The following is a 22764-nucleotide window of genomic DNA, read 5'->3' as shown; positions in this document are numbered from 1 at the left end:
TAAAGACCACGGTCTCTATTACAAAAAGTCTAATGAGTCCTCCGAAGTTACCGGTTATAGTGATGCTGACTATGCTAATGACCTAGACTCCCGTCGTTCAGTAACCGGTTATGTCTTTATAAAAAGTGGGGCTACAGTAACTTGGTCTAGTCAAAGACAGCAAACCGTGGCCCTCTCAACGACCGAGGCTGAATTTATGGCTGCTTGCGCAGCTACTAAGGAAGCAATGTGGATCAAACAATTTCTCAGCGACATTGGTGAATACAAACAAGATTCTCTGTGTCTTCACTTAGACAATCAAAGTGCCATTAGTGTTATCAAAAATGTGAACTTTCATAAAAGGTGTAAACACATTGAAGTGAAATATTATTTTATTAAGGAAAAGTATCAGCAAAAGATTATCACTTTAAAAGCTGTTAGCAGCAAAAATCAATATGCTGATATTCTCACAAAAGCTTTGTCAAAAGATACATTTAATTTTCTCAGATCCAAACTTGGAATGTGTTCACTTGGAGCTATATGATTAATTTTTTTTTTCTTTGTTTAAACTTGTGCTTATGTTACAGTCGCACTATTGTTAAAACTAAATATTGTATTATTGTTGTTTAGAGTAACTTGTAAGGCTCGAATTCAAAGGGAGTGTTAAATGTCAATTTCGAATTTCGCGCCTTGCGAATCCGTCTCGCGCTTGACGATCCTTACGTCAATGTCATGTCACTTGTCTTGTTTAAGCGGCTACTCTGTGACACATGTTTTACGAGTGTATTTTTATAAATTAGCTTATAATTAAACGTTATTTCTAGTAAACTCTCGTTTAATTCATCATTATTGCTTATTGCCATCTGAGGATCCACTTTAAGGCCTCGAGAGGTTTCATTATTAAATATTTCAGATTCAGAGGTGCCCAACAATGGGCGCTATAAATTATAACAGCTTAGGCCACTGGGCAATTGTAACATTAAGGAGTTTCTGTATAAGGTAAAAAATAACGTACTTAAATAAATACTATTACAATATACTAACATAATCAATACTTATTCCATATATACTTAATTAATGCTATTTTAAGAAAATGCTTTATATTTCGTCCATGACTTACACTAATAAAAATACTATTATAGGGTTAAACTATATAGCTATATGTACACAACGAACCGAATTTTCATTATTTTTAAATATAATTTTAAAGCATTTTGAGAAGTACGACATGAATAGGCACTAAAATGGCAAATCACATGTTTTGAAGTGAACGTGTTAATAAACTCACAACCACATATACAAAAGAGAACATTATGCTTTCTACACGTAAATAACAATTAATTTCATTTATAACTCCACGCTTTTATATATTTTTTAAATAACCTACATCATGTTATATGGAGTGAGTAGCCCACCTGGTTTTGGAGTTATTGATGTAATCTGAAGAGACTCACATAATATTCGAGATCGAAATATGAAATTAATAAAACACTACAGTACTATTAAATACACGATTCGAATTTTACCTAAGTTCAGCTTAAATATATAAATAAAATAAATGGGCCCGTTTATTCTATAAAACACATCAAGATCGGTATAATTTGGGAATAAGCGTTGTCATTTCTTCATTTTATATGCAGAGTCTAATGTTTAAATAAAAAAAGAGTAAAGATCCATTCCCGATTTGACGCCGATATTTATGAGTATAATGAATACACGCTGCGCGCCGACGCAACCGACCTACGTCTTGCTATCGCGATCGGCGGGTAAAATAATATTTGGCGTTGTCGGTTTATTGTACAGGCAAATTACCTACGACTATCGAAGCAAAGGAAAATCACCAAATAATAGTCAAAAACCAAGTACCATTACCATAACTAAACTAACATAAATACTGACATGGAAATTGTTACCTACTTGCGAATGAATAAACAAAATGAATGAAAGAACTGTAGAATAATTAACAATGACCGCATTTTATTGCGAACGGCAGAGGAATTGCCCCGGATCAGTGACAAAAATGGCGGTGATAAATTATAAGTGCGATTCTACTTAAACGCGAATCAATGTTACTTATTACAAATCAATTCGCATATAGAGTTTGACATAAAATAGTAGAAATTATATAAAATGGATATACCATACTGTAGTAGAGAGACATGACTGGAACAATTCTCCTTTTTCAACGGGACTTACGGGACATCGACCTTCAAACGGGGGCATGCGTACCGTGACTAACTGTTGCCATATAAGTATTAGATCAAAAATGTGACCGTTAAAACGGCGGCTTCATATATTTTCTACTATTTCACGCCGCACCTTAAGGAGAGATGTAAAACGCTAAAAACCTTAGGGGGTATAAGGCGGCGGCGGCGGCAGTATGGAGAGGTCGTCGAAGGGGAAGTACTGCTGCGCGCCGAGCACGGGCGGCGCGTACACCGGCAGCGCCGACGCCGTGTAGTCGTCCGCGGCGCCGTCGGCGCGCGGCGTGTACGGCGGCAGCGCCGGCACGCACGGGGTGGGGCCCACGCTGAAAGGGATACGTCATTGTCAATCATTTATTTATATCAAATAGCTTTAAGCAAATTATTTCGCAGGTTCGAGTCCTGCCGGATGAGTTAATTTTCAATTTTCCCAGTTTACAAATTTATTGTTAATGTTATGTGTCGGAAAATACAAAAATCAACAGAGGTATGTTATGAAAAACTTTTTCGAAAAATTAGATGCAAACACCAAGGATTATTTATATAGGGGAAGGGGGGTCAAGACGGGGTAGTTAAGGTTTGATGCCCAATAAAATTGACCATATTGTATTTTAAGGATTCGTTTTATTTTAAAAATCAACTTTGGTAATCAGTCTTCATTACTAAAGTCATTTTAAGAATCTAATTAACATAATAAAATTTCAAAAATTAAAAAACTAGAAAAAGTCCTTTCTCCCCATCTTGCCCCATACATGGGACAAGATGGGGCACCCTTATGGGCAAGATGGGGTACCACTTTAGGGGCAAGATGGGGTACATAGCAAAACGACTATTGCTGCTCACAATATTCACAAGTGAAGACTGCATCAGCATCTTCGTCGTCTACACCGGCACAGCTGCAGTGAGCCCACTTTCCGCACGCCGAACAAGCAGCCCAACCTTCATTCGACTCCAAATATAAGCCTTTACAATATAAACATGGCGTATTTTCAGAATCGCTGTCACTGTTTTCAGTAGTTGATCTTTTCTTCGATGTCTTTTTCTTGTTTGTCCCTTTTTTTTTAGGGGCTATCTTCTGGGCTTTCTTCAGTTCCCTGATATCCTTCTTTCTCTTTTTATCTTCCTCTGCTAGCTTTTTTTTCTTGATTGTTTCTTCTAGATCACTTTTATATGGCGAAGATGTTATAATGGCGGTTTTTCCTCGTTTCCTATTCACACGGGAAATTTTTCGCGTTGTTGGAATGGGCATTATTTGCTGCGGACTTGCAACTGAAAAAATCGCTTCATCTGGAGTTCGTGACCTATTATCGGGCCAACTTGAACAACCCGGTTCAGGGGATGACGCTGTAGCGGATACTAAAGTAGACGGTATGCCATGTGCTGTGACATCTGCATCTGCAACTGTGGTTGAGGCCGCTGTAGAAATATCAGTCTCAAGTCTCAACGAATCATCTGTTTCAACCACAGCAGGTACAGACGCTGCAGCTGCAGCTACAGAACTACTCGGCAATGCCGAAACAGAGATGTTTTCAACTGAATTTCTCGTAGTCTGGTTATTTTGTTCCGAGGTTGTAGTCAAATTTTCAGGATTGGCTAAAGATCCAGCAGGGATTGCTCCATATCTAATATATATTTGCATAACTCTTGCTCTTCTTCATCAGAAAAAACTCGCGGTTTTGGTCCTAACGCAACCTTGAATTTGTCTATCGTTTCATTTTTATCTGCACTTTCACGAGCTGCCTTCACTTTTCGTTCCAATGTTGTCTGTGGGACTGAATATGTTTTGGCTGCTAACAAATAGCCCATTTGTCCTTCCATCACAGCTTTGACCGCATCTTTCATTGCCTCATCGGACCAATCACCTCTATTAGTTTTTTTTTTATAGTTTCTCACCATGCTAGAACAAGATAAAGCGTATTTATTTGTCTGGTGTGAGTTATTTTAAAACGGTGTTAACGCCCTGACTGGCAACACAGACAGGATAGCCAACCTCCGGTCACCCCGCTGATCCAATGAGCAGCGGCCAGAGCCTCGAGCTGCCGGACCAATAGGAATGAAGACTGAAGCGCCGCGGTTTCCCCGTCGCGACACATATAAAAGCACGGTGCGCGGCACCAGCGTCCCTTTTTTCACTAATCGAAAACTCTCTCTGTCGCGTGTCCTAGACAAAACCTGTAATTTAAAATCCATTAAAAGAAATGGTAATATTTTATACTGTTTTATTTAAACAATTGAGTTCAGGCTCAAACATTTTGGCGACCGTAGACAGGACACGTGCGGAGAGAGGAACTCTAAATTTTTATAGCCACCTCAAGACAACGGCCATCTTGGCGGAACGGGTTGGGCCTGGAGCAGAAGAAGACGTCGCAAGCCAGAAAAGGGACATCGCCGCCAGCCGAATATCAAGTTCCCGAAGTCTCCTGGGGGACAGCTGCGGCGAACAAAGAAAAAACCTGACGAGCGTCGAAGGCGCGGCACCCGGCGGCAGCGTGTGGCGGCTGGCGAGTTTTTAAGGAAAGTGCCGTGAGAAGTGCCCATACCCACCTAATTCTGTTTCCCCCAAATACTATAAATAGCCCTAGTCTTTTTCCAATTTAAATTCATTTTCCAATTTACAAACCTTAAATTTAAATTCATTCCAACCCAACCTAGTTAACATCAATTTATATATCTACCTACTTACTCAACTTTGAACTCGTAAACAACTTAACCTCTATTTGACCTCTACCCGTACTGACTTGACAACCTTACTTTAAATTCAAATTTCACTAGTTCCCCATCAATCTAAAATTAGGAGAGAGCTCGCTGCGTATTATTGCCTTCATTTGTGTTTTAGTTTCAGAACGCATCTGCAAATTGTCAGTGTGAAGTTAACCTCAAAAGCCACGCTGACATATAAACGTTTCCATAGCCTAGCTTAACGCATACTGCATTTCGAGTTTTTTCTGCTTAAATCAGTAAAGTGCATTGTTCTTTCCATACTTTTAATTTTAAAATTGAGTTTCGTTTAAAGTTTAATAGAAATTGCATATGCCATTCTTATTTTGTGATAAAAACGTAAGGTGATAAATTCATTTGCAATCAAAGGCACTGCTTTCTTCTTTAAAAAAAGGTGAATTTAAACTCAACTGGATCTATTTCTTTCTAATTACGCTGACGCAAAGTGGTTCTATTCTAACATCGCGCCTGCTTGCATCTTGGTTTGTGTTCGCTTATGCACAGTTTCGTTTGCACAATTTCAGTGGATTCCGTGGACAACCGTCGCAGTGCGTGTCGCGTGCCACATCTGTAGTGCCACGCCCATACCTGCCACCACGTGGCAAGTTGTCCAAGGGACTGCTGCCGCAACACACCTCGGCCTAGCTGTTGAAGTTTAAAAGGCGCGTAAGCTGTTTTCACATTTTTATTTCTAACGTGGATAACTTTAAACTTGACATTTTATTTTTTAAAATTGTATTTGACTTGTTTGCTAGCCCAGTTAAAAACATAATTCAACATGGCTGAGGCAGCTAAAAGGGAGGCTCTTCTAGCAGAATTGCGTACTAAACGCGGATCGATTAAAGGTCAAGTTTCCAAATTCCGCATTTACTTAGACAAAATTTCAGATGATGAAGTGTTATCAGGTGTTAAATTCAATGAGCTGACCTTAAGATTAAACAAGGTTATAGAGTTATCCACGCGACTTGACGAGCTGCAAACTTCAATCGAAGTTGCTAATTTTGAAAATTTAGACACTGAACTTGCAGAACGGGACAACAATGAAACCCATATCAATAATGCTATAGCTGCAGCTCAGTGTATTCTTGAACGCTCTCAAGCTCAAAAACCCTCTCCAGAGACTTCTGTCAGAACATGCTCATCGAACGGCTGTCATTCTGAGCATCTCGGCTTCAAGCTTCCTCAAATTAAAATCTCTAAATTTGATGGTTCATATTATAAGTGGATGGAATTTAAGGACCTTTATGAATCTTTAATTCACAATAATGATCACATTAAACCTATTCACAAATTCCATTATCTGAGCTCTTATCTTGAAGGGGATGCGGCCAGAGTGATAGCAAACTTAGAAGTCTCCGCTAACAATTATACTGAAGCCTGGAAAATTTTGTGTGACAGGTTCAGTAATAAAAGACAGCTGATTACTAACCATTTAAATTCTCTATTTAATTTAGAACCCATACAGCGAGAATCGGATAAGGCCTTAAGATTCCTTAATGATCATGTAGTTAAAAATCTCCGGGCCCTAAAGACATTAGGTCAACCGACAGAGCATTGGGATACAATTTTAGTTCACCTATTGACGGCTAAGTTAGACGTCAATACTAATGCAAAATGGGAAGAACATAGGAACACTCTCAAAGAGTGGCCATCACTCGATGACTTTAGGGGATTTCTTAGTAATCGTGCAGACATCTTAGAAAATCTGTATCGCTCTAGGAGAGAAAAACAATCTAACCACAAGCCAGAGCCTGTGGCCAATAAAACTTCATTTAAACATGATAAAAACATAAAAACATTCGTGATTTCAGAGAAACAAGATGACCACAAGGGTCGGCCGTGCATCGTGTGCCATGGTGATCACAGAGTGTACGACTGCCCAGCCTTTAAAAAGATGTCAGTCGACGAGCGCTGGTCGCAGGCGTCACGTCTGAAGCTGTGCCATGTCTGCCTCCGACCGGACCATGAGACCCGTCAGTGCAAGCTGAACGGTTGCCGGGTATGTAAGAGACGTCACAATACATACCTACATACCACACAAACACTCAACACTTCTCCACCAGGAGCCAGCACGGAACAAACAGCCCAACCTGCAAATAGTGCTAGGTCGGATGTGGCTTGCTCCTCGACTATGCTAACCTCTGACAGTGCAGCGGTGCAAAACACCCTCACTGCTAGCACTTTAATTAGCACTAGTGAGTCATTGCTCTCAACAGCTCTAATTGAAGTGATCAACCCTGTGAACAACAAAAAAGAAACGGTTAAATGTCTTGTAGACAGTTGTTCACAGTCTAATTATCTATCTCATAATTTGAGACAAAAACTAAATCTTGATTGTCAGCCTCTAACTGCCTCAAATGTAACAGGAATAGGAAATACGCCTCTGACCTATCAACCTGTGCTTTGTGCAGCTCATATTCAATCTAAACTCAGTGATTTTAATGCCAAAATTGACTTTCTAGTTTTAGATCAAGTAACTAGTCGCTTTCCACAAAACTATGTAGACATTAGTCACCTTAACTTACCTGCCTCTGTGCAGCTTGCTGACCCAACATTTAACGTTCCATCCCAAATAGATATGCTGTTGGGAGTGGAAATGTTTTGGACTATTGTGACAGGTGCTGCAAAAAGATTGCCAACGAGCAAGCGCACCTTCCTAATCCCATCTAAATTAGGCTGGTTAATAGCGGGACCGGTAGAGGGAGCCTCGGCTCATTTACATACAGGGAACACGCGCAGCCACCTCTGTCTCTCTGATCTGTCGGCCCAAATGACCAAATTTTGGGAAACAGAGGAGCTACCGTCTGAAACGGACTCCATTAAAAATGGGAGTGAGTTCGAGTCTCACCCTATAAACCAACACTTTGTTGAAAACACTTACCGCCAATCTGACGGCAGATTCGTTGTGCGCTTGCCTCTAAAGGACTCGCCGGACTGCTTAGGCAACTCATTTAACATAGCTAAAAAGCGTTTATTCAGTTTAGAGAAACGTTTTAGTAACCAACCTGAACTAAAATCAATGTATGTTGATTTCATAAATGAATATAGAGACTTAGGGCATCTGTCGGAGTCTGAGCGATGTTACAAAGCTAATCACCTCCCGCATCACCCCGTGATGAAGGAGAGTGAATCTACACGCATGCGCACAGTCTTTCACGCTAGCTGTCCCACCTCTTCTGGGTATTCAATAAATGATATTCAGCTTGTAGGCCCTAACATACAAAGCCCACTGTTTGACATATTGCTTAGATTCCGACAGTACAAGTACGTGCTATCTGGTGACATAGAAAAACAGTACAGGCAAATTATGATGAATGAAATAGATAGAAACCTACAAGTTATTCTATGGCGCGAAGATGAGCGCTTACCCATACGCTCACTAACTTTAAATACCGTTACGTACGGCTTTGCTTCATCGAGCTGGCTAGCAGCACGCTGTTTGTGGCAGTTAGGGGCTGAAAGCAAGGATCCTTTAGTTAGGACTATTATACAAAATGACTTTTACTGTGATGACTTATTAACAGGCGCAGACTCTGAAATAGAGCTGCTTCGTATACAAGCAGGTGTCTCACAGGCTTTAGCCTCTGGTTGTTTCAATTTACGTAAATACCGCTCGAATTCTAACGCGCTATTAAAGTCAGATTATATTAATAAAGATGATCACTTAGCATTGAGTCAAGCTTGCCAAACACTTGGACTAGGGTGGCAACCTAGCCAAGATGTACTAAACTTTTCCATTAAAAATGATCATTCTGATAAAATAGTTACAAAAAGAAAAATCTTATCTGACACGTTCCAAGTCTTTGATCCATTAGGACTCTTAAGTTTATGCACAGTTAAAGCTAAAATATTAATTCAAACCTTATGGAAAGAAAGCAAAGCTTGGGACGAGCCAGTCTCTCCTGAAATACAGCACATCTGGTCAAAATTCATTAAAAACTTACATCACATAAAATCACTTAGCATACCTAGATATGTATTATGTGAGGCAACCTGCACAATAGAGTTACACTGTTTTTCTGACGCGGCGGAGACTGCATATGCAGCCTGCATTTATGTTAAATCTATTTCTGAATCCGGTGAACAGAAAGTACATTTGCTGTGTGCGAGGGACAGAATTGCTCCAATCCGTCGCACATCTATTCCTAGACTTGAATTGGCCGGGTGCTTGTTAGCAGCCCAAACATATGCAGCCGTAGTACGAGCCTGGAGACGTCCTGTCTCTCGCACAATATTCTGGACTGACTCTAGCTGCTGCTTGGCTTGGCTAAAAACAGACAGATCAAAGCTTAAAACTTTTGTGGCCAACAGGGTAGCAGCTATAGACAGCCTTGCTCCCGGAGCCACCTGGAGACATGTACCTACAAAACAAAATCCAAGTGATCTTGCAACTCGTGGTGTGGATCCACAACATGTCTCAGGGACAGCTCTGTGGTGGGAAGGCCCCGAGTTTCTATTAAAGCCTGAAAATGAATGGCCAGAATTAAGCGCTGTAGAGCCGGAGGTCTTACCTGAAATTAAAGTAACAACAATGCTCACTACTAACACAGACACCTCATCTATTATAGATTTTGACAGATTTTCAAAATATACAGAGCTACAACGTACTATGGCCTATGTGCGTCGTTTCATAAATAACTGTAAGCCCCGTGGGCCTAAATTAACTGGTGCACTTTCAGCACAGGAGCTTACAGACGCATTTCACACTTTAATTAAACTTGCACAGCAGGAGTCATTCTCTGCAGAGCTTGAAACGCTTCGCAAAGGTCACAGGTTGAGTCCCAAGTCACACATACTAACCCTGGCCCCGTTCATCGACTCTCAAGGCCTCTTGAGAGTAGGCGGGAGGCTGGATGCTTCAGATTGTACTTACGATCAGAAGCATCCAATGTTGTTACGTGCTAAACACACACTAACTAAACTCATCTTTACACATGAACATGTACGTCTCTTACATGCAGGGCCACAGTCATTGCTAGCCTCAGTACGAGACGAGATATGGCCGATCGGAGGCAGGAATTTGGCACGAAGCACGGCCCACAATTGTGTCACCTGTAAACGTATCGCTGGCCAAACTTTAAAAAATATTATGGGAAATTTACCAGCGCAGCGAATTAAGGCTGATTTTCCATTCACGTCAACAGCTGTAGACATGGCAGGGCCCTATTTAATAACAGATCGCCGGGGGCGTGGATGCAAAATCACCAAATGTTACTTGTGTCTGTTTATATGCTTAAGATATAAATGTGTTCATATAGAAGCTGTGAGCGACTTATCTAAAGATGCATTTGTGCTAGCTCTCCGCAGGTTTATCGCTAGGCGCGGCAGACCTGCGGAATTGTTTTGCGATAATGGTAGAAACTTTGTAGCTGCAGCTAAAGAAATTAATGATTTTTTTAAGTTATATGAAAGTGACCTCTCTGAATTTGCAGCTGGTCAAGGAATTAAATTCAAATTCGCACCAGCTTACGCGCCAAATTTCAACGGTTACGCCGAAGCCGGCATAAGGAGCGCCAAATTTCACCTTAAAAGAGTTTAGTTAGTGTGTGTTTAGCACGTAACAACATTGGATGCTTCTGATCGTAAGTACAATCTGAAGCATCCAGCCTCCTGCAATCTTCTGTCTGTGTTGCCAGTCAGGGCGTTAACATATAAAAGCACGGTGCGCGGCACCAGCGTCCCTTTTTTTTACTAATCGAAAACTCTCTCTGTCGCGTGTCCTAGACAAAACCTGTAATTTAAAATCCATTAAAAGAAATGGTAATATTTTATACTGTTTTATTTAAACCATTGAGTTCAGGCTCAAACAAACGGTATTCTCAGTGGGGCATGATGGGGTACCTACCCGTCTTGCCCCTAACATTGGTACCCCGTCATGCCCCGACAGGTCATTTTGAATTTAAAAAAATACTGGATAAAAGCATTGTGCAATACATTGAAAAACAAGTTCTTACCTGTTAGCGAAGATATCGTCACATGTGAATAACTTTAAGTCTTGGCTGAAATGTTGTTACTTAAGTACACATACACGCACTAAATTATGTGAAAAAATCGCTAGATATTTGCAAAAAATCGTTTTTTCCAGAAAAAATACAAACCGCGTGGTGTACTTCCGTATGCACTTTGCCGACTGATAGACAAGATGGCGGCGCGACGTCAGGTGGTAACACGCACCTGATTGGTTAATTCTGTCGTGATTTAAGCCGTCTGCCCCGTCTTGCCCCCCACCCCGTCTGGCCCCCCCTTCCCCTACGATTTACCACCTATTAAATACTATCATAACTACACTGATGATGCTTACAAATGTATTTATTTTTAAATGTGTTGACGTGATATCATGATTTTATAATAAATAAGTATGTCATTTGTTCTTATAAAAACACGCAAAAATATTTGGGGAAAATATGATTTTGGCCACTTCCTGGCTGCGAACAGTGCCATCTAGTTTTAAGCCTAAAAGGCCCATACATTTCAGGCGTACGCTTTTTTGTATGGGCTTTGTCAGTCCAGTATTTCTTTTACTGAAGTGTACGGGCTAGAGGGTCTAAAAAAATCTAAAGTGATATTGATACTCTTGGTCATCTTATCAATGTACATGTTGTGGGAAGTACATACTGAAGATCCCATGATGTTCTGGTTACGTATTTCACTGCGATTGTGTCGATACTGCCTCTATTAGTTTAAATGGAGTAACATATGACATTCCACTGACTTCCATTTAATATGATAAATACCTATTAATATTCGTTACGACCAACTTCAGATGTTTCATAATGTGTTCTATCATGCTTTGAATTAATTGAAGAATTCAAGAGATATTTACCTGTGAGCCTCGTAACCGTCCCAATCCTCCATGAGGTTTCGCCGCTGAATGTCCTCATCGCTGGAGAGTGGCGCCCCCCATAAGTTGGCGGCCGATGCTAGCAATGCTAGAGCACCTACACATATTCAAAGAGTTTCTTTACTATTGTCGCTAAAGGACGAACCTTATAACAGGATGCTGATACGCAATAATGTGTTATCCCACATGCATTTTGCAATAAGATGCCAACTCAAAAATTTGACGATTAAAGTTGACATTTTATTGCAAAATTCATGTGGAACAACATATTAATTTGTGTGTGGAGCTAGCACCCTGTCACTGCAATATCGCGATTTCGTTTACTTCCAACCTTGAACAGTTTTATGTGCTCTATCCATTTTGGGAATACAGGTATGGTTTATGTGTGTATAATATTTTACGTGAAAGAGTTCCGGTGGGGTATTTGATAAACTGTCTTTTTTTTTCGATATTCGGTTGATATAACCTCTTGCTTATACAGTCATATTACTTTTACATTTTTATTTCATAACATGAGTAGTGGTTTTGGTTTGCTTTTTTAGCAACCTTTTTCGTAGCAAAGGCGCCTTTACTGTTTCAATACGCATACCGATGTTAGATACGATTAATTAGTAACACAAACAACTCATAGTACCAAAACCACTGCAGAGGCATATGTTTGGATATTTAAAGTCCTATTCTGTTTCATGTAACCAGATAAAACAATAATAAATGACTCACCCGCGCCAGTTATCGTGTAGAAGCCATACTCATAATCCACCTGTATTGTATTAGGATCATAGTTGTTCGCATTTCCCAACACCACAGTGGTGTAATAGCACACACCGACTATAGCGATCACCCAGAACACACACATTATGCTCGGGATGGCGTTTCTCCGGAGCATCTTGATGGCTTTGCTGTTTAACGTGGTAATGTTGATGAGGATTCCGATGGAGGAACATAGTAGCACCATGAAGCATAATAGGATGAGCACTCTCATGAGTGTGATGGTCTCTGGAGTTGTACATGGTGGTAGACCTGAAATGAAAAAAGAAAGATGAATATTAAGGAAAATCATATTGCATTAAGTTCAAAATTCAAATGTATACAGGAAAATATTACTGAAATAAATATGAAAATTACAATACATTATTATACAGGAATAAGAATAATATTAACATATGCTATTTCCTTATTTTAAAGCAGGACAATTCCTTAAACAAATTTCTGATAGTGTGGGATATCCAGAAAAGGACTTACTAAATATTATTAACATAAATTAATGGTTATTTAGACACTATAATATAAATGTCCTAACTATGACAGGGTGTAATTTTTATAACGTCTATATTTCCTGGATGTGATGGGCTGCTGTATAAAAAAAACATTTATTTAAATTAATATTTCATTCTATTTTACCTACACTTTACCTTTCATTTGTTGATTTAGTGATTCATGCAATTTTTTACTGCAATGCACAGCCGCGCGCGGTGTACATATTTTATGAAAAATTTAGCCCTACTTTTCTTTTAATTGTATTGGGTTATGTATCAGCTATATGACCACCTTCTTAGATATTGCTGGTTATAAAAATTACAGCCTGTATATATAACCCAACAGGAAACCCCACTGGCTATAAATTTTCCTTCTAAGCTTATCTTATAACATTTGGCCAATTAAAAATAATTCCTTTTACTGCTAAAATAATTGGCCTCCCTGCAGAAAAAAAAATCTTACCACTTGTTTCCAACTTGTTTCTTTCACATTTCTAAAGAAAGGCCAATTTCGACATACTATAGCAGTCACTTTATGTTTTTGGTTGTATTTTAAGCAAAAGGCCTGTGACTTGAGATACGTTTTTTTTTTAATGGCTTCAGCAAATATTAAATAATATGAAACATGCAAATACAATTTAAATTCTGTGCAAGAAAAGGCATTGTTTAACCTTGGGTATCTTGTCAATTATTGACTAAACAATCAGTCAAGTGCTGGTCACTGGCAGAGAACAACCATCAATTCGTATTGTGAATAAAAAAAAAACTTGATTTTTAACTCACCAGGGTAATCCCTCTTCATCGGATCAAAGTCTCCCCCCTGATCTATGTTAATCTGATCATCATAGTCATCGTCTTCATCAAAGGAGAAGAACTGAGACAGCGACAGGCTTTGAGTGCAGTGCAGCCCCTTTATCCTGAACCAGCTGGGCTGCACGAGGGCAGCGCAGGTGAGGAGGAAGGTGGTCACGTTGAAGAAAGCCGCTATTTTATTCAATTCCTTGTCTTTGAATGGAAGGGTTATTTTTAAGCCTGTAAATAAATAAAATATTGAATATGTATGTGTATATTGTTATTATATTTTTGTTACACCAGAAAATGCTTTGATTTGTATCATAGTATACATAAATGATAAAAAAATAAATCTATCTATCTATTGTTAGAAATAGACAGAACTTTTCTTTACATTAATACTAGCTTTTTCCTACGGCATCGGTTGCGTTCGAACGAGACAAAAAGTAGCCTATGCCACTCCTCCACTTAAAAAATTACGTCAATTTGTCACTCCATTTTGTCGTGAAAGATGGACAAACAGACACACACACTTTCCCATTTATAATATTAGTATGGATGTTATTGATGATAAATCTTAACATAAAACTTCTGTAGGACAGATATTAAATTGTATATAAAAATCACAGCTCTGTATGTTCCTTTATTAATCTTTAGTTTTATTTAATGCTTGGTGTAAAATTATTTATTTTTAATACAGTCAGATCCCTTATTCATAGAATTATAAATCAAACAATAGGCAGCAATATTGAGGAAATACATGAAATTAATAGTGAGTGAATACAACACAAGCAGAACATGCAGACGGATTAGAGTATAATATCCTGTCTTGGATCACTTTGATTTCATTGCAACATACATATTGAATCAATAGAACATGGTATGTTATATATGCGCTAAATAACTATTAGTTACTATAATAGACCTACACAGTTTTGTTATATGTTAATTGTATATTGATTTTAATTCTTATTGAAGTATTTATAACATGAAAATATATATATGGCTATTGCTAAACATAAAATAAAACCGTGGAATATAATTATTAAGCTTTGTTTCAGTCAGACCGTCCACATCCTTCACATAAGTATACAAATTACAAATATTAGCACTAACAAGCTCAAAATATGAAAACAATGTTAGACGCTAAGTAATTAATTAGGACTTATCGCCGCTATAATACATCATCTGACAGAACTATAAATAGGCGTATGTAGGGGGTGTATCTTTGAGGGAGGTCGTGCTGAATATTGTGTAAACAAATATAACCGCAATAGCTTAGATGTCACTACGAAGCCATATAAAACTTCAAATATTAAATTAATACGAACACTTTAAAGTTCGTACTAAAAATGTGCATAAACGTTCATGGTTATTCAACATTTGGTATTCACGTCAATATTCACATTTCACTATCAGCCGTTGTAAAGTATTAGCACTTTGCAATCATGTTAGCGCATTGACAACATATAAACCTGGTAATTGCGTATATTCAAGCACAATAAGTGTCCAAGGTTGGACGCGATGTTTTAAGTACCTCGAATCCAAGCTAAACAGCCCATGTTGATGCTCCAACTACCATAAAGCGACGGGTATTCGTCGAATATCACTAATTACAACAGCTCTAAACTAGGTGTGATTAACTATTACATAAATAAACATGATTTTGTATGCTGTCGTCGATAGGGCAAAGAAACGACACAAGTAATCACGAAGACTTCACGTTTGACGTTTAGTTACCGTATGCCAGTTATGTTGGCTAAACTGTGACGGAACAGATTAGAAAATGTATGCGAAATGATTATTTTGTTAAGGCTTAAAACACATGAGCGGACATTATGACTGTATTGCACGCATCATCACGTTTGATTGATTTACTTATAGTGTAACAAACATAATTAGTCAGTAAATAAAAATACTAAAACTAAAGTCTGACGAGGGACATCCCATAAACAACATGAATTTCGCGTTTCTTTTCTATTTACAAGTTGGGTTTGGTTATTCTTGTACTTGGTTAAAACAACGATTTTTATATTTTGTTTGATTCACTATGTATATTTGAAACTTGTAGAAATCGAGGGAGAACACGCCTTTAATACATTGAGGTATAATGTACTAGCGAGGACACGGCGAACAAAAAGTTTGCGCCACGAACATAAGTCCAGTGGACTTATGTTGCCTCAGTCAGTCACTGCGCGTAGTGGGAGGAGGTTGTCTCTGACTGCACACAAATAAAATGAAAAAATGCCTTCCTGTGCTATAGATACTGTTGAAGCCGTATGAGAAAATCTAATAAAAGTGACGGTGTCACATTTCATCGGTTAGTAGACAAGCTATTTTGATCTAACTTAATTTAAGTAATTATTATAATGAAGGGACGGGCTCCTTAAACGCGATGCTATGGCCGCCATTTTGACAACTGGAATCATAGATGAATCGCGCAGACATGACATGTAGGTAATAAGGTATAATAATTGTGATCATATTCTGTTTTCAATATATAATATAAGAGTTTTGAATGATTCACGGTTATTTTCATTAGACTTATATTGACCGGGATATAGACCGTGATTACCTTTTTGATTTTTGTCGAGCTCCCGATATTTCGACGCAGTTGCATGCATCATGATCACGGAAAACTGACGAAGGCGGGTGGATGTTAAAGTTGTATAGACAGCGCGCGATCTACCCTCCTTCGCGCGCGTCGGCTGCGTTCACTTTCAGCGTTACCACTGGTCGCGTTCACACTCGATGGTCTGTCCAAACACACTACACTCACAGTGTCACTACGTTTGTTCAATTCTGACTTCACCGGTTTTTTACACAAACAAATCACTGGATTCCATACATTAGATAGTTTGAAGCCATCCTCACGATTGAAATTTTTATATTTGTGAATCTCAATGGCTTCTCTTACCAATCTCGGTATGTAGTGGCGTCTATATCCCGGTCAATATAAGTCCAATATATAATATAAAAATATTTATTTCAATTTATAGTTTTGAATATTACACGGTTCTAATACGAATTTTAGTAGATAATATTATACAATAAGCATGATTTTGAATTATTTCTGAATTATAATTCTCATTATTGACGAAAAATAGTGACACCAAAACTGAAATAATATTTAATGCAACCGGTGTTTAAGGGAGGTAAAACAAGGTGAATGGCGCGATTATTATTCTGGGCGACAGAAACTTACAAAACTAATTTTATTCAAAGGAAATTAAAATTTATGAAAAAAACAGTTACTTACTTTTATTTCACTGAGTAGAAATTAAATATAACACAATGTATAATAGTGCTAAAAGTAAACTACTTAACTTAAACTAGTATTTCACACACAAAGTATAAAACAAAGGTCTACACTAAAAGTGTCGCGTCTAGGTGGTCAAGTCTTACTCTATGAATGGGTCGTTCTATCTTTTCGTGCCGATTTGGCGTTTTTTGTGATAACTTTTTTTTTAAAGGTATGGTCGTTATTTTGATATTGCGAATGTAGATACACATAGTAACTATGTTTTAGTGAAAGGCACCTTTATACTAGTTTTACTTTCTAAGAAAAAGTAAGGATTGTAATGAAGGCGTAGATGGAAATGAAAATCCATTGGAAGGTAATGAACCACGTAAGGATGGAAATGAAATTGATTATATTTTCAAAGATGGAGGCTTAAAATGAAACGAGTAAATACCTGTTTTATAATATAATAATCAACTGTTTGATATTTTCCAAATTTTTGTGAGCCGTTTAGATACATACTGGACTTGTCCTCGGCTTTCACGAGATTCTCATCACGGGGGGTGGTTATGATGGTGATGTCAACGAGCACGGCCTGGCGTTGCGGTCGATCTGTTACCACAATGTCAGGCTTAATGGCTACAATAGTCCTGTCAGTGATAATAGATCGATCCCAATAGAGCGAGCGTGGCATGACCGATTTCGATAACTGGCGCAGTCACTAAGGACGGCAGTATGGTACTTCGCGGTCCACAAGACCGTATTGAACAGCAAACTCGGTGCGGTCTACCAGTGGCGGGGCGTGAAAATTTTCGTTGGTAAAGCCTTGTATGGAAAGATACTAGAGAATTTTGCCGGTGAATAATCCTGGCTACAAGATTATGACTGTACAAGTACTCACCGTTAGCAAGATGAGAACAAAACCCGAGATGATAGATGATATGCCAGAATGACTCTCCGGGACGGCAGCATGCCCGACAAATGTCGACCGTACCGTCCTTCAGGATATATTTCCGTAGTTGTTCGTCATCATAACTTCGTCCGCAATTGCTTAGTTCAATGATGCGACCAGGTCTACATCTGGTCCCGTGAGGGCCTTGTAGAACCACCCTTGTAGCGGCTTGCTCTCCCATACCGCCTTGCGGTCTGCAGTACTTAGTACCACAGGTTTGCGCCAGTTTTCTTTCGCCAAGGAGAGCGGCGTGAGGTTTCTGTCTACTGCCACCACATCACGATGCATCCCACACTCGTTGTTAAGTTAGTAATTCCTGAGGTAGTACACCTCGAGGTTGTGGAGATTTTTGGCGTTTAGGAAGCCTCGACTTCCGCACTTCCGTGGGATGTACAATCTCATGAGTGTAACATACGATGTGTGGTGAGCAGTAGGCGGACCCTCCGATCCAGGGCGTCCAGCTTGGTCTGGGTCCACCTTAGTTGGCCAAAAGAGTATATGAGTAGGGGCATTACCCAGGCTAAAGACGCGCACTTTGTTGCCTCCTGACAAAATACTGTTAAGGACTTTTGTGAGCCGACTGAAAAAACGCTCCTTCACCGACCATTTAATGTCATCATCCTCAATACCCAACGACTGTGGCATACCAAGGTAGGTACTTATAGGTTTCTGATTCAGAGATAGATCTGAACGACATTGTCTCAGAAAGGTGTAGATTTTCTGAATTTACTACCTTCCCCCGCTATACATGCATATCCGCACACTTATCGACACCAACACTACTGAGAACTTCTGTGGTTTTCAATAGCACCATCAGATCTTGGGTGTTCGGTGCAAATAGTTTGAGATCCTCCAAGTACAGAAGGTGAGAAATGACTTCACCCTCTCTCTGAAGCTGGCAACCTAGCCCAGAATCCTTCAGCAGAGTGCCGAGAGGATTCAGAGCTTGGCAGAACCACTATGGACTCAAATGTCACCCTGGAATATTCCAGTATGAAGTCCGGTGGGCCAAGGGGGTCATCCCTGTCTCCTGGCTGACGAAGGACTGTGGTCCACTGCTTCATACATGCGGCCAGGACGGATATTAAAGCTGCATCAAGTTATACAGCTCCAATATCCGTCTCAGCCATGAGTGAGGCACCAAATATGTGCCTTCTTATAGTCAATCCAAGCGGTCGAGATGGCCCTCTTGTTCCGCTGAACTTGTTGGCAGATGGTCATGTCTAATAGGAGCTCTTTAGTACCGCGGGACCCAACCCTACCAAAGACATTTTGAGCGGAAGCCAAAATATTGTTAGAGGTAATGTGCGCGCTAATGTTTGCTCTCAAGAGCTTGTATAGTGTAGGCATTAGGCAAGCACGTAATGGGTCTATAGTTTTTTGCTTCCGTGGTACTACCGGACTTATAGAGCAGGAAAGTAACACCAGTTGGAACCAATATCGAGGGCTTGTTGAAATTGCGTTGCCAGCCAGAAGTTCCGCGGAGAGGAAGAAGCGGAGTCCGCGCGAGCAGCGAGAGCTGCCTAGCGAAGCCGATCAAGTGTGGCGTCATCCAGCCGCTTTGACTGCTGAATGACACGCACCTGATCCGATAGCCGTTGGTCCAACACGGTGGTGGATGGCTCAAGTGCCTGAAACAGACGTAGCATTCTGAAACGGTACGCGGATAGCCTGGCTCCCCCTCTGTAGCCCCATTATTGTCATTTCCTTCCAAACTGATTCATTCCCTTCCACGCCAAAATTGGAAGGAAATGGACGGAAATGAATTGGAGCGGAATGAAGTTTTAACGTTTATTTCAAATATCTTCGCTGTCTCTCGGACTTCAAGGCCACCAAGCAAGCCAAATGAAGACATACCCAAATGATAATAAATTAACTTGACAAGCAATTTCTTTCATTACATAATGTCAAAATAATAACCAGATGGTAATGAGTACTTACCCAGGACGAAACTGGATTTTGATGAGGAGAATCGAAATTGTTGGTAAACCATTAACGTGTGTCCTTCCCCATTGACTAATCGTGGCAGGCTGAGGCGGCAGAGACACGCGGGGATCACGGGTGTTTGTAAATAAAGGCGCGTTCTAACTCAATGAGTCTGACAATTTTTCGACTGGAAATGAAATTGCGCGCGTGACAAAATTAAAAAGTGCGTTCTCTCTATCAAAGATGCACGCTAGCTAAGCGAATATGCACTTATATAGTATTAGTTATATACTTACTTATAATCAATAAAGAAAACTGGGGGTTTGTCTGTAAATTATGGGAGTTTTGTAATTTTGAACTTCATGGTACGCCATTTTTGGTAAGAGGGAAATGAAGTTTTCGCATGTTTTTTATTTTTATAAAAAAAAGTATTGGTGTTAGCAAATTTCTAACATGCTCGCCTTATGTTTAAAACTTGAAATACAACTTTTAAAAATAACCACTTGTATATTAGAGTCATTTTAACACTTGATCCTAGCTCAAACACCAAATCGGCACGAAAAGATAGAACGACCCAGGCACCGACTCCAAAAATAATTGATTTGTTTATAATTTGGATGTTTAGATTATTGCAATACGATAAGAAATCTGAATTCAAAGGTTTATTATTTTTTGCTTTTTAGTTTCTCCGTGTTTTGTAACGCGCTTATTTTTGAAGGCGGTTTTATTTTTTGTTAAAAAAGTTTATTTATTTGTTGATTTTTAGTGGTTCCTATTGATATTATATGTATCAGTCCGAATACATGTACACTAGTGAAAGAATTATCCTTTAACTCCTAACCATTGAGGAGTTGACCTTCCATCATCAGCTCAGCCACATAAAATTATTACCATCAGGCGTAAATACTGGTTTACCTTTGAAAAATACACTGAAAACATTACATGTGCCTATAACATTTGAAGAGTTCCCTCGATTTCTCCAGGATCCCATCATCAGACCCTGACTAGGTGCCAATGGGACCATCTCGGGGTTATACCCGTTCGATCAAAAAAAAAATTTTGAAAATCGGTCCACAATTCTCGGAGATATCGAGGAACATACATACAAAAAAAAAAAAAAAACATTCAGTCGAATTGAGAACCTCCTCCTTTTTTTTTGAAGTCGGTTAACAATCGCACAAGTAAACTGTGGAATGAACTGTCTCCGGATCCATACGACTTTCAAACCTTCAAGAAAAGAACGTTCAACCATCTTAAAGGCCAGCAACGCACCTTCAACACTTCTGGTATTTCTGGTGTTTCGGGTATCCATGGGCCGCCCATGATGGGCGGCAGTGCTGTGATCGCTTACCACCAGGCGACCTGTCTGTTCATTTGCATGAAAAAATCTGCGCTACTCGATCACGCACGTTGCCAATAGAAGAAAACAAGATCATAGATTTAATTACCCGACTACGGCAACGCAAAAGGAGGGTTATGATTTTGACCGGTATGTATGTGGGTATGTATGTATGTATGTATGTATGTAGGTATGTATGTTCATTTTAATTTATGACTAGATGAACATTTAACTAATTGACACTAATGTGTTAGTGCAATTAATTTCTATACAAACAGTCAAACACCTACAAAAAACGAAAACAATTTTCTGAAAAGCTTCTTGAATGAATGAATGAATGAATGAATGAATGAATGAATGAATGAATGATTTATTTGCATGTGAATATTGGGTTTACATTATTAGGTGTTAGGTACAATATTTTATATTCGAATCTCCAAGATTCTACCTATACAGGTGTACATGCACTGTATATTGGCTTGGCTCGCTACTAATAGTAATAGAGTTTCACCATATAACAGAAAACTTACATATAAAGAGACTTATTATAAAATGTTACAATATGAGGCTATAATACAATTATACATCAAAATTATTAACAAATTAGGGATAAACATGTCATAGAAATTACAAAACAATAAAAAAAGAATATATAGACTAATAATTAAAAATGCGAAAATAATGTCATACACATAAAAATTTAAGTTAAAATTTTGATTGAAATTTATAATTTAAAAAGTCATTAATACTATAAAAACAACACTTACATAACATTTCATAGAGTTTACGTTTGAATTCTTGAATTGGCAAGGTTTTTAGAGCTACAGGAATTTTGTTAAATATTCTAATGCACATAATGTATGCACTCTTTTTCCTGACTACTAAGCTATGTGGCGGTATTGGCATTTGATATTGTCTTAAGGGCCTATTGGAAAGATTCCCCTGTGAAGGAAAGAGTTCAGGATTTAGTTTTACAAATATCGAGGCCTCATAAATGTAAAGGGAAGGCAGTGGAAGTATATTAAGTTTAGGGAACAGGGGTTGACAGGATTCCCTATAGCGGACACCATATATAGCCCTAACACATTTTTTTTGTGCTATAAAAGCTTGATCAGCATGTACGGAATTTCCCCACATAATAATTCCATATCTTAACACAGATGCAATGTATCCGTGGTAAGCCATGAGTGCTGTTTTCATGGAAACTGTTTTTTTAAGTCGCCACAACACGAAACAGAATTTGTCAACCTTTTTACAGACAGACTCGACTTGATCCTTCCAATTACAGTATGTGTCAAGAATTATTCCCAGAAACCGTGTACTATTGACTTCCTCAATCTCGATGTTGTCATGACTTACTTTTACATCTTGTTTTGTTGCTTTGTAAGAATTGAATTGCACCAGTTTTGTCTTATTTAAATTAATTGTAAGGCAATTTTGATTGAGCCACGTAATTATGTTCTTTAAAGCTAGATTCAACTCTAATTGAAAATTTTTAACATCGGTTCCCTTAATT

The 22764-nt window shown here is 38.9% G+C and overlaps 2 protein-coding genes across 4 annotated transcripts; one reads left to right on the top strand and one right to left on the bottom strand.

Moving 5' to 3' along the window:
* Window positions 1-831: 831 nt before the first annotated feature.
* Window positions 832-15500, bottom strand: LOC125229696 (transmembrane protein 127-like). Its single transcript, XM_048134598.1, has 5 exons — window positions 15328-15500; window positions 13782-14030; window positions 12463-12762; window positions 11725-11839; window positions 832-2509 (listed from the first exon to the last, which is right to left on the bottom strand). Exons 1-5 carry the CDS (start codon window positions 15350-15352, stop codon window positions 2329-2331), a joined length of 870 nt encoding a protein of 289 aa, XP_047990555.1. The 5' UTR covers window positions 15353-15500; the 3' UTR covers window positions 832-2328.
* LOC125229693 lies at window positions 4118-11107 on the top strand. Of its 3 annotated transcripts, XM_048134594.1 has the most exons (3): window positions 4118-4384; window positions 4489-5295; window positions 5426-11107. In XM_048134594.1, exon 3 carries the CDS (start codon window positions 5680-5682, stop codon window positions 10438-10440), a length of 4761 nt encoding a protein of 1586 aa, XP_047990551.1. In that variant the 5' UTR covers window positions 4118-4384; window positions 4489-5295; window positions 5426-5679; the 3' UTR covers window positions 10441-11107. The 3 variants fall into 3 exon arrangements, with proteins under 3 accessions (XP_047990551.1, XP_047990553.1, XP_047990552.1); XM_048134596.1 differs by lacking the exons at window positions 4118-4384; window positions 4489-5295 and having other exon boundaries at window positions 5302-5563; window positions 6713-11107; XM_048134595.1 differs by lacking the exons at window positions 4118-4384; window positions 4489-5295 and having other exon boundaries at window positions 5302-5567; window positions 6713-11107.
* Window positions 15501-22764: the final 7264 nt, after the last annotated feature.

The sequence above is a fragment of the Leguminivora glycinivorella genome, chromosome 9 (assembly GCF_023078275.1).
Source record: "Leguminivora glycinivorella isolate SPB_JAAS2020 chromosome 9, LegGlyc_1.1, whole genome shotgun sequence".
NCBI classification, from domain to species: domain Eukaryota; kingdom Metazoa; phylum Arthropoda; class Insecta; order Lepidoptera; family Tortricidae; genus Leguminivora; species Leguminivora glycinivorella.
Note: the sequence above shows the minus strand (reverse complement) of the source record. Positions and strands in the feature narration are given on the sequence as shown.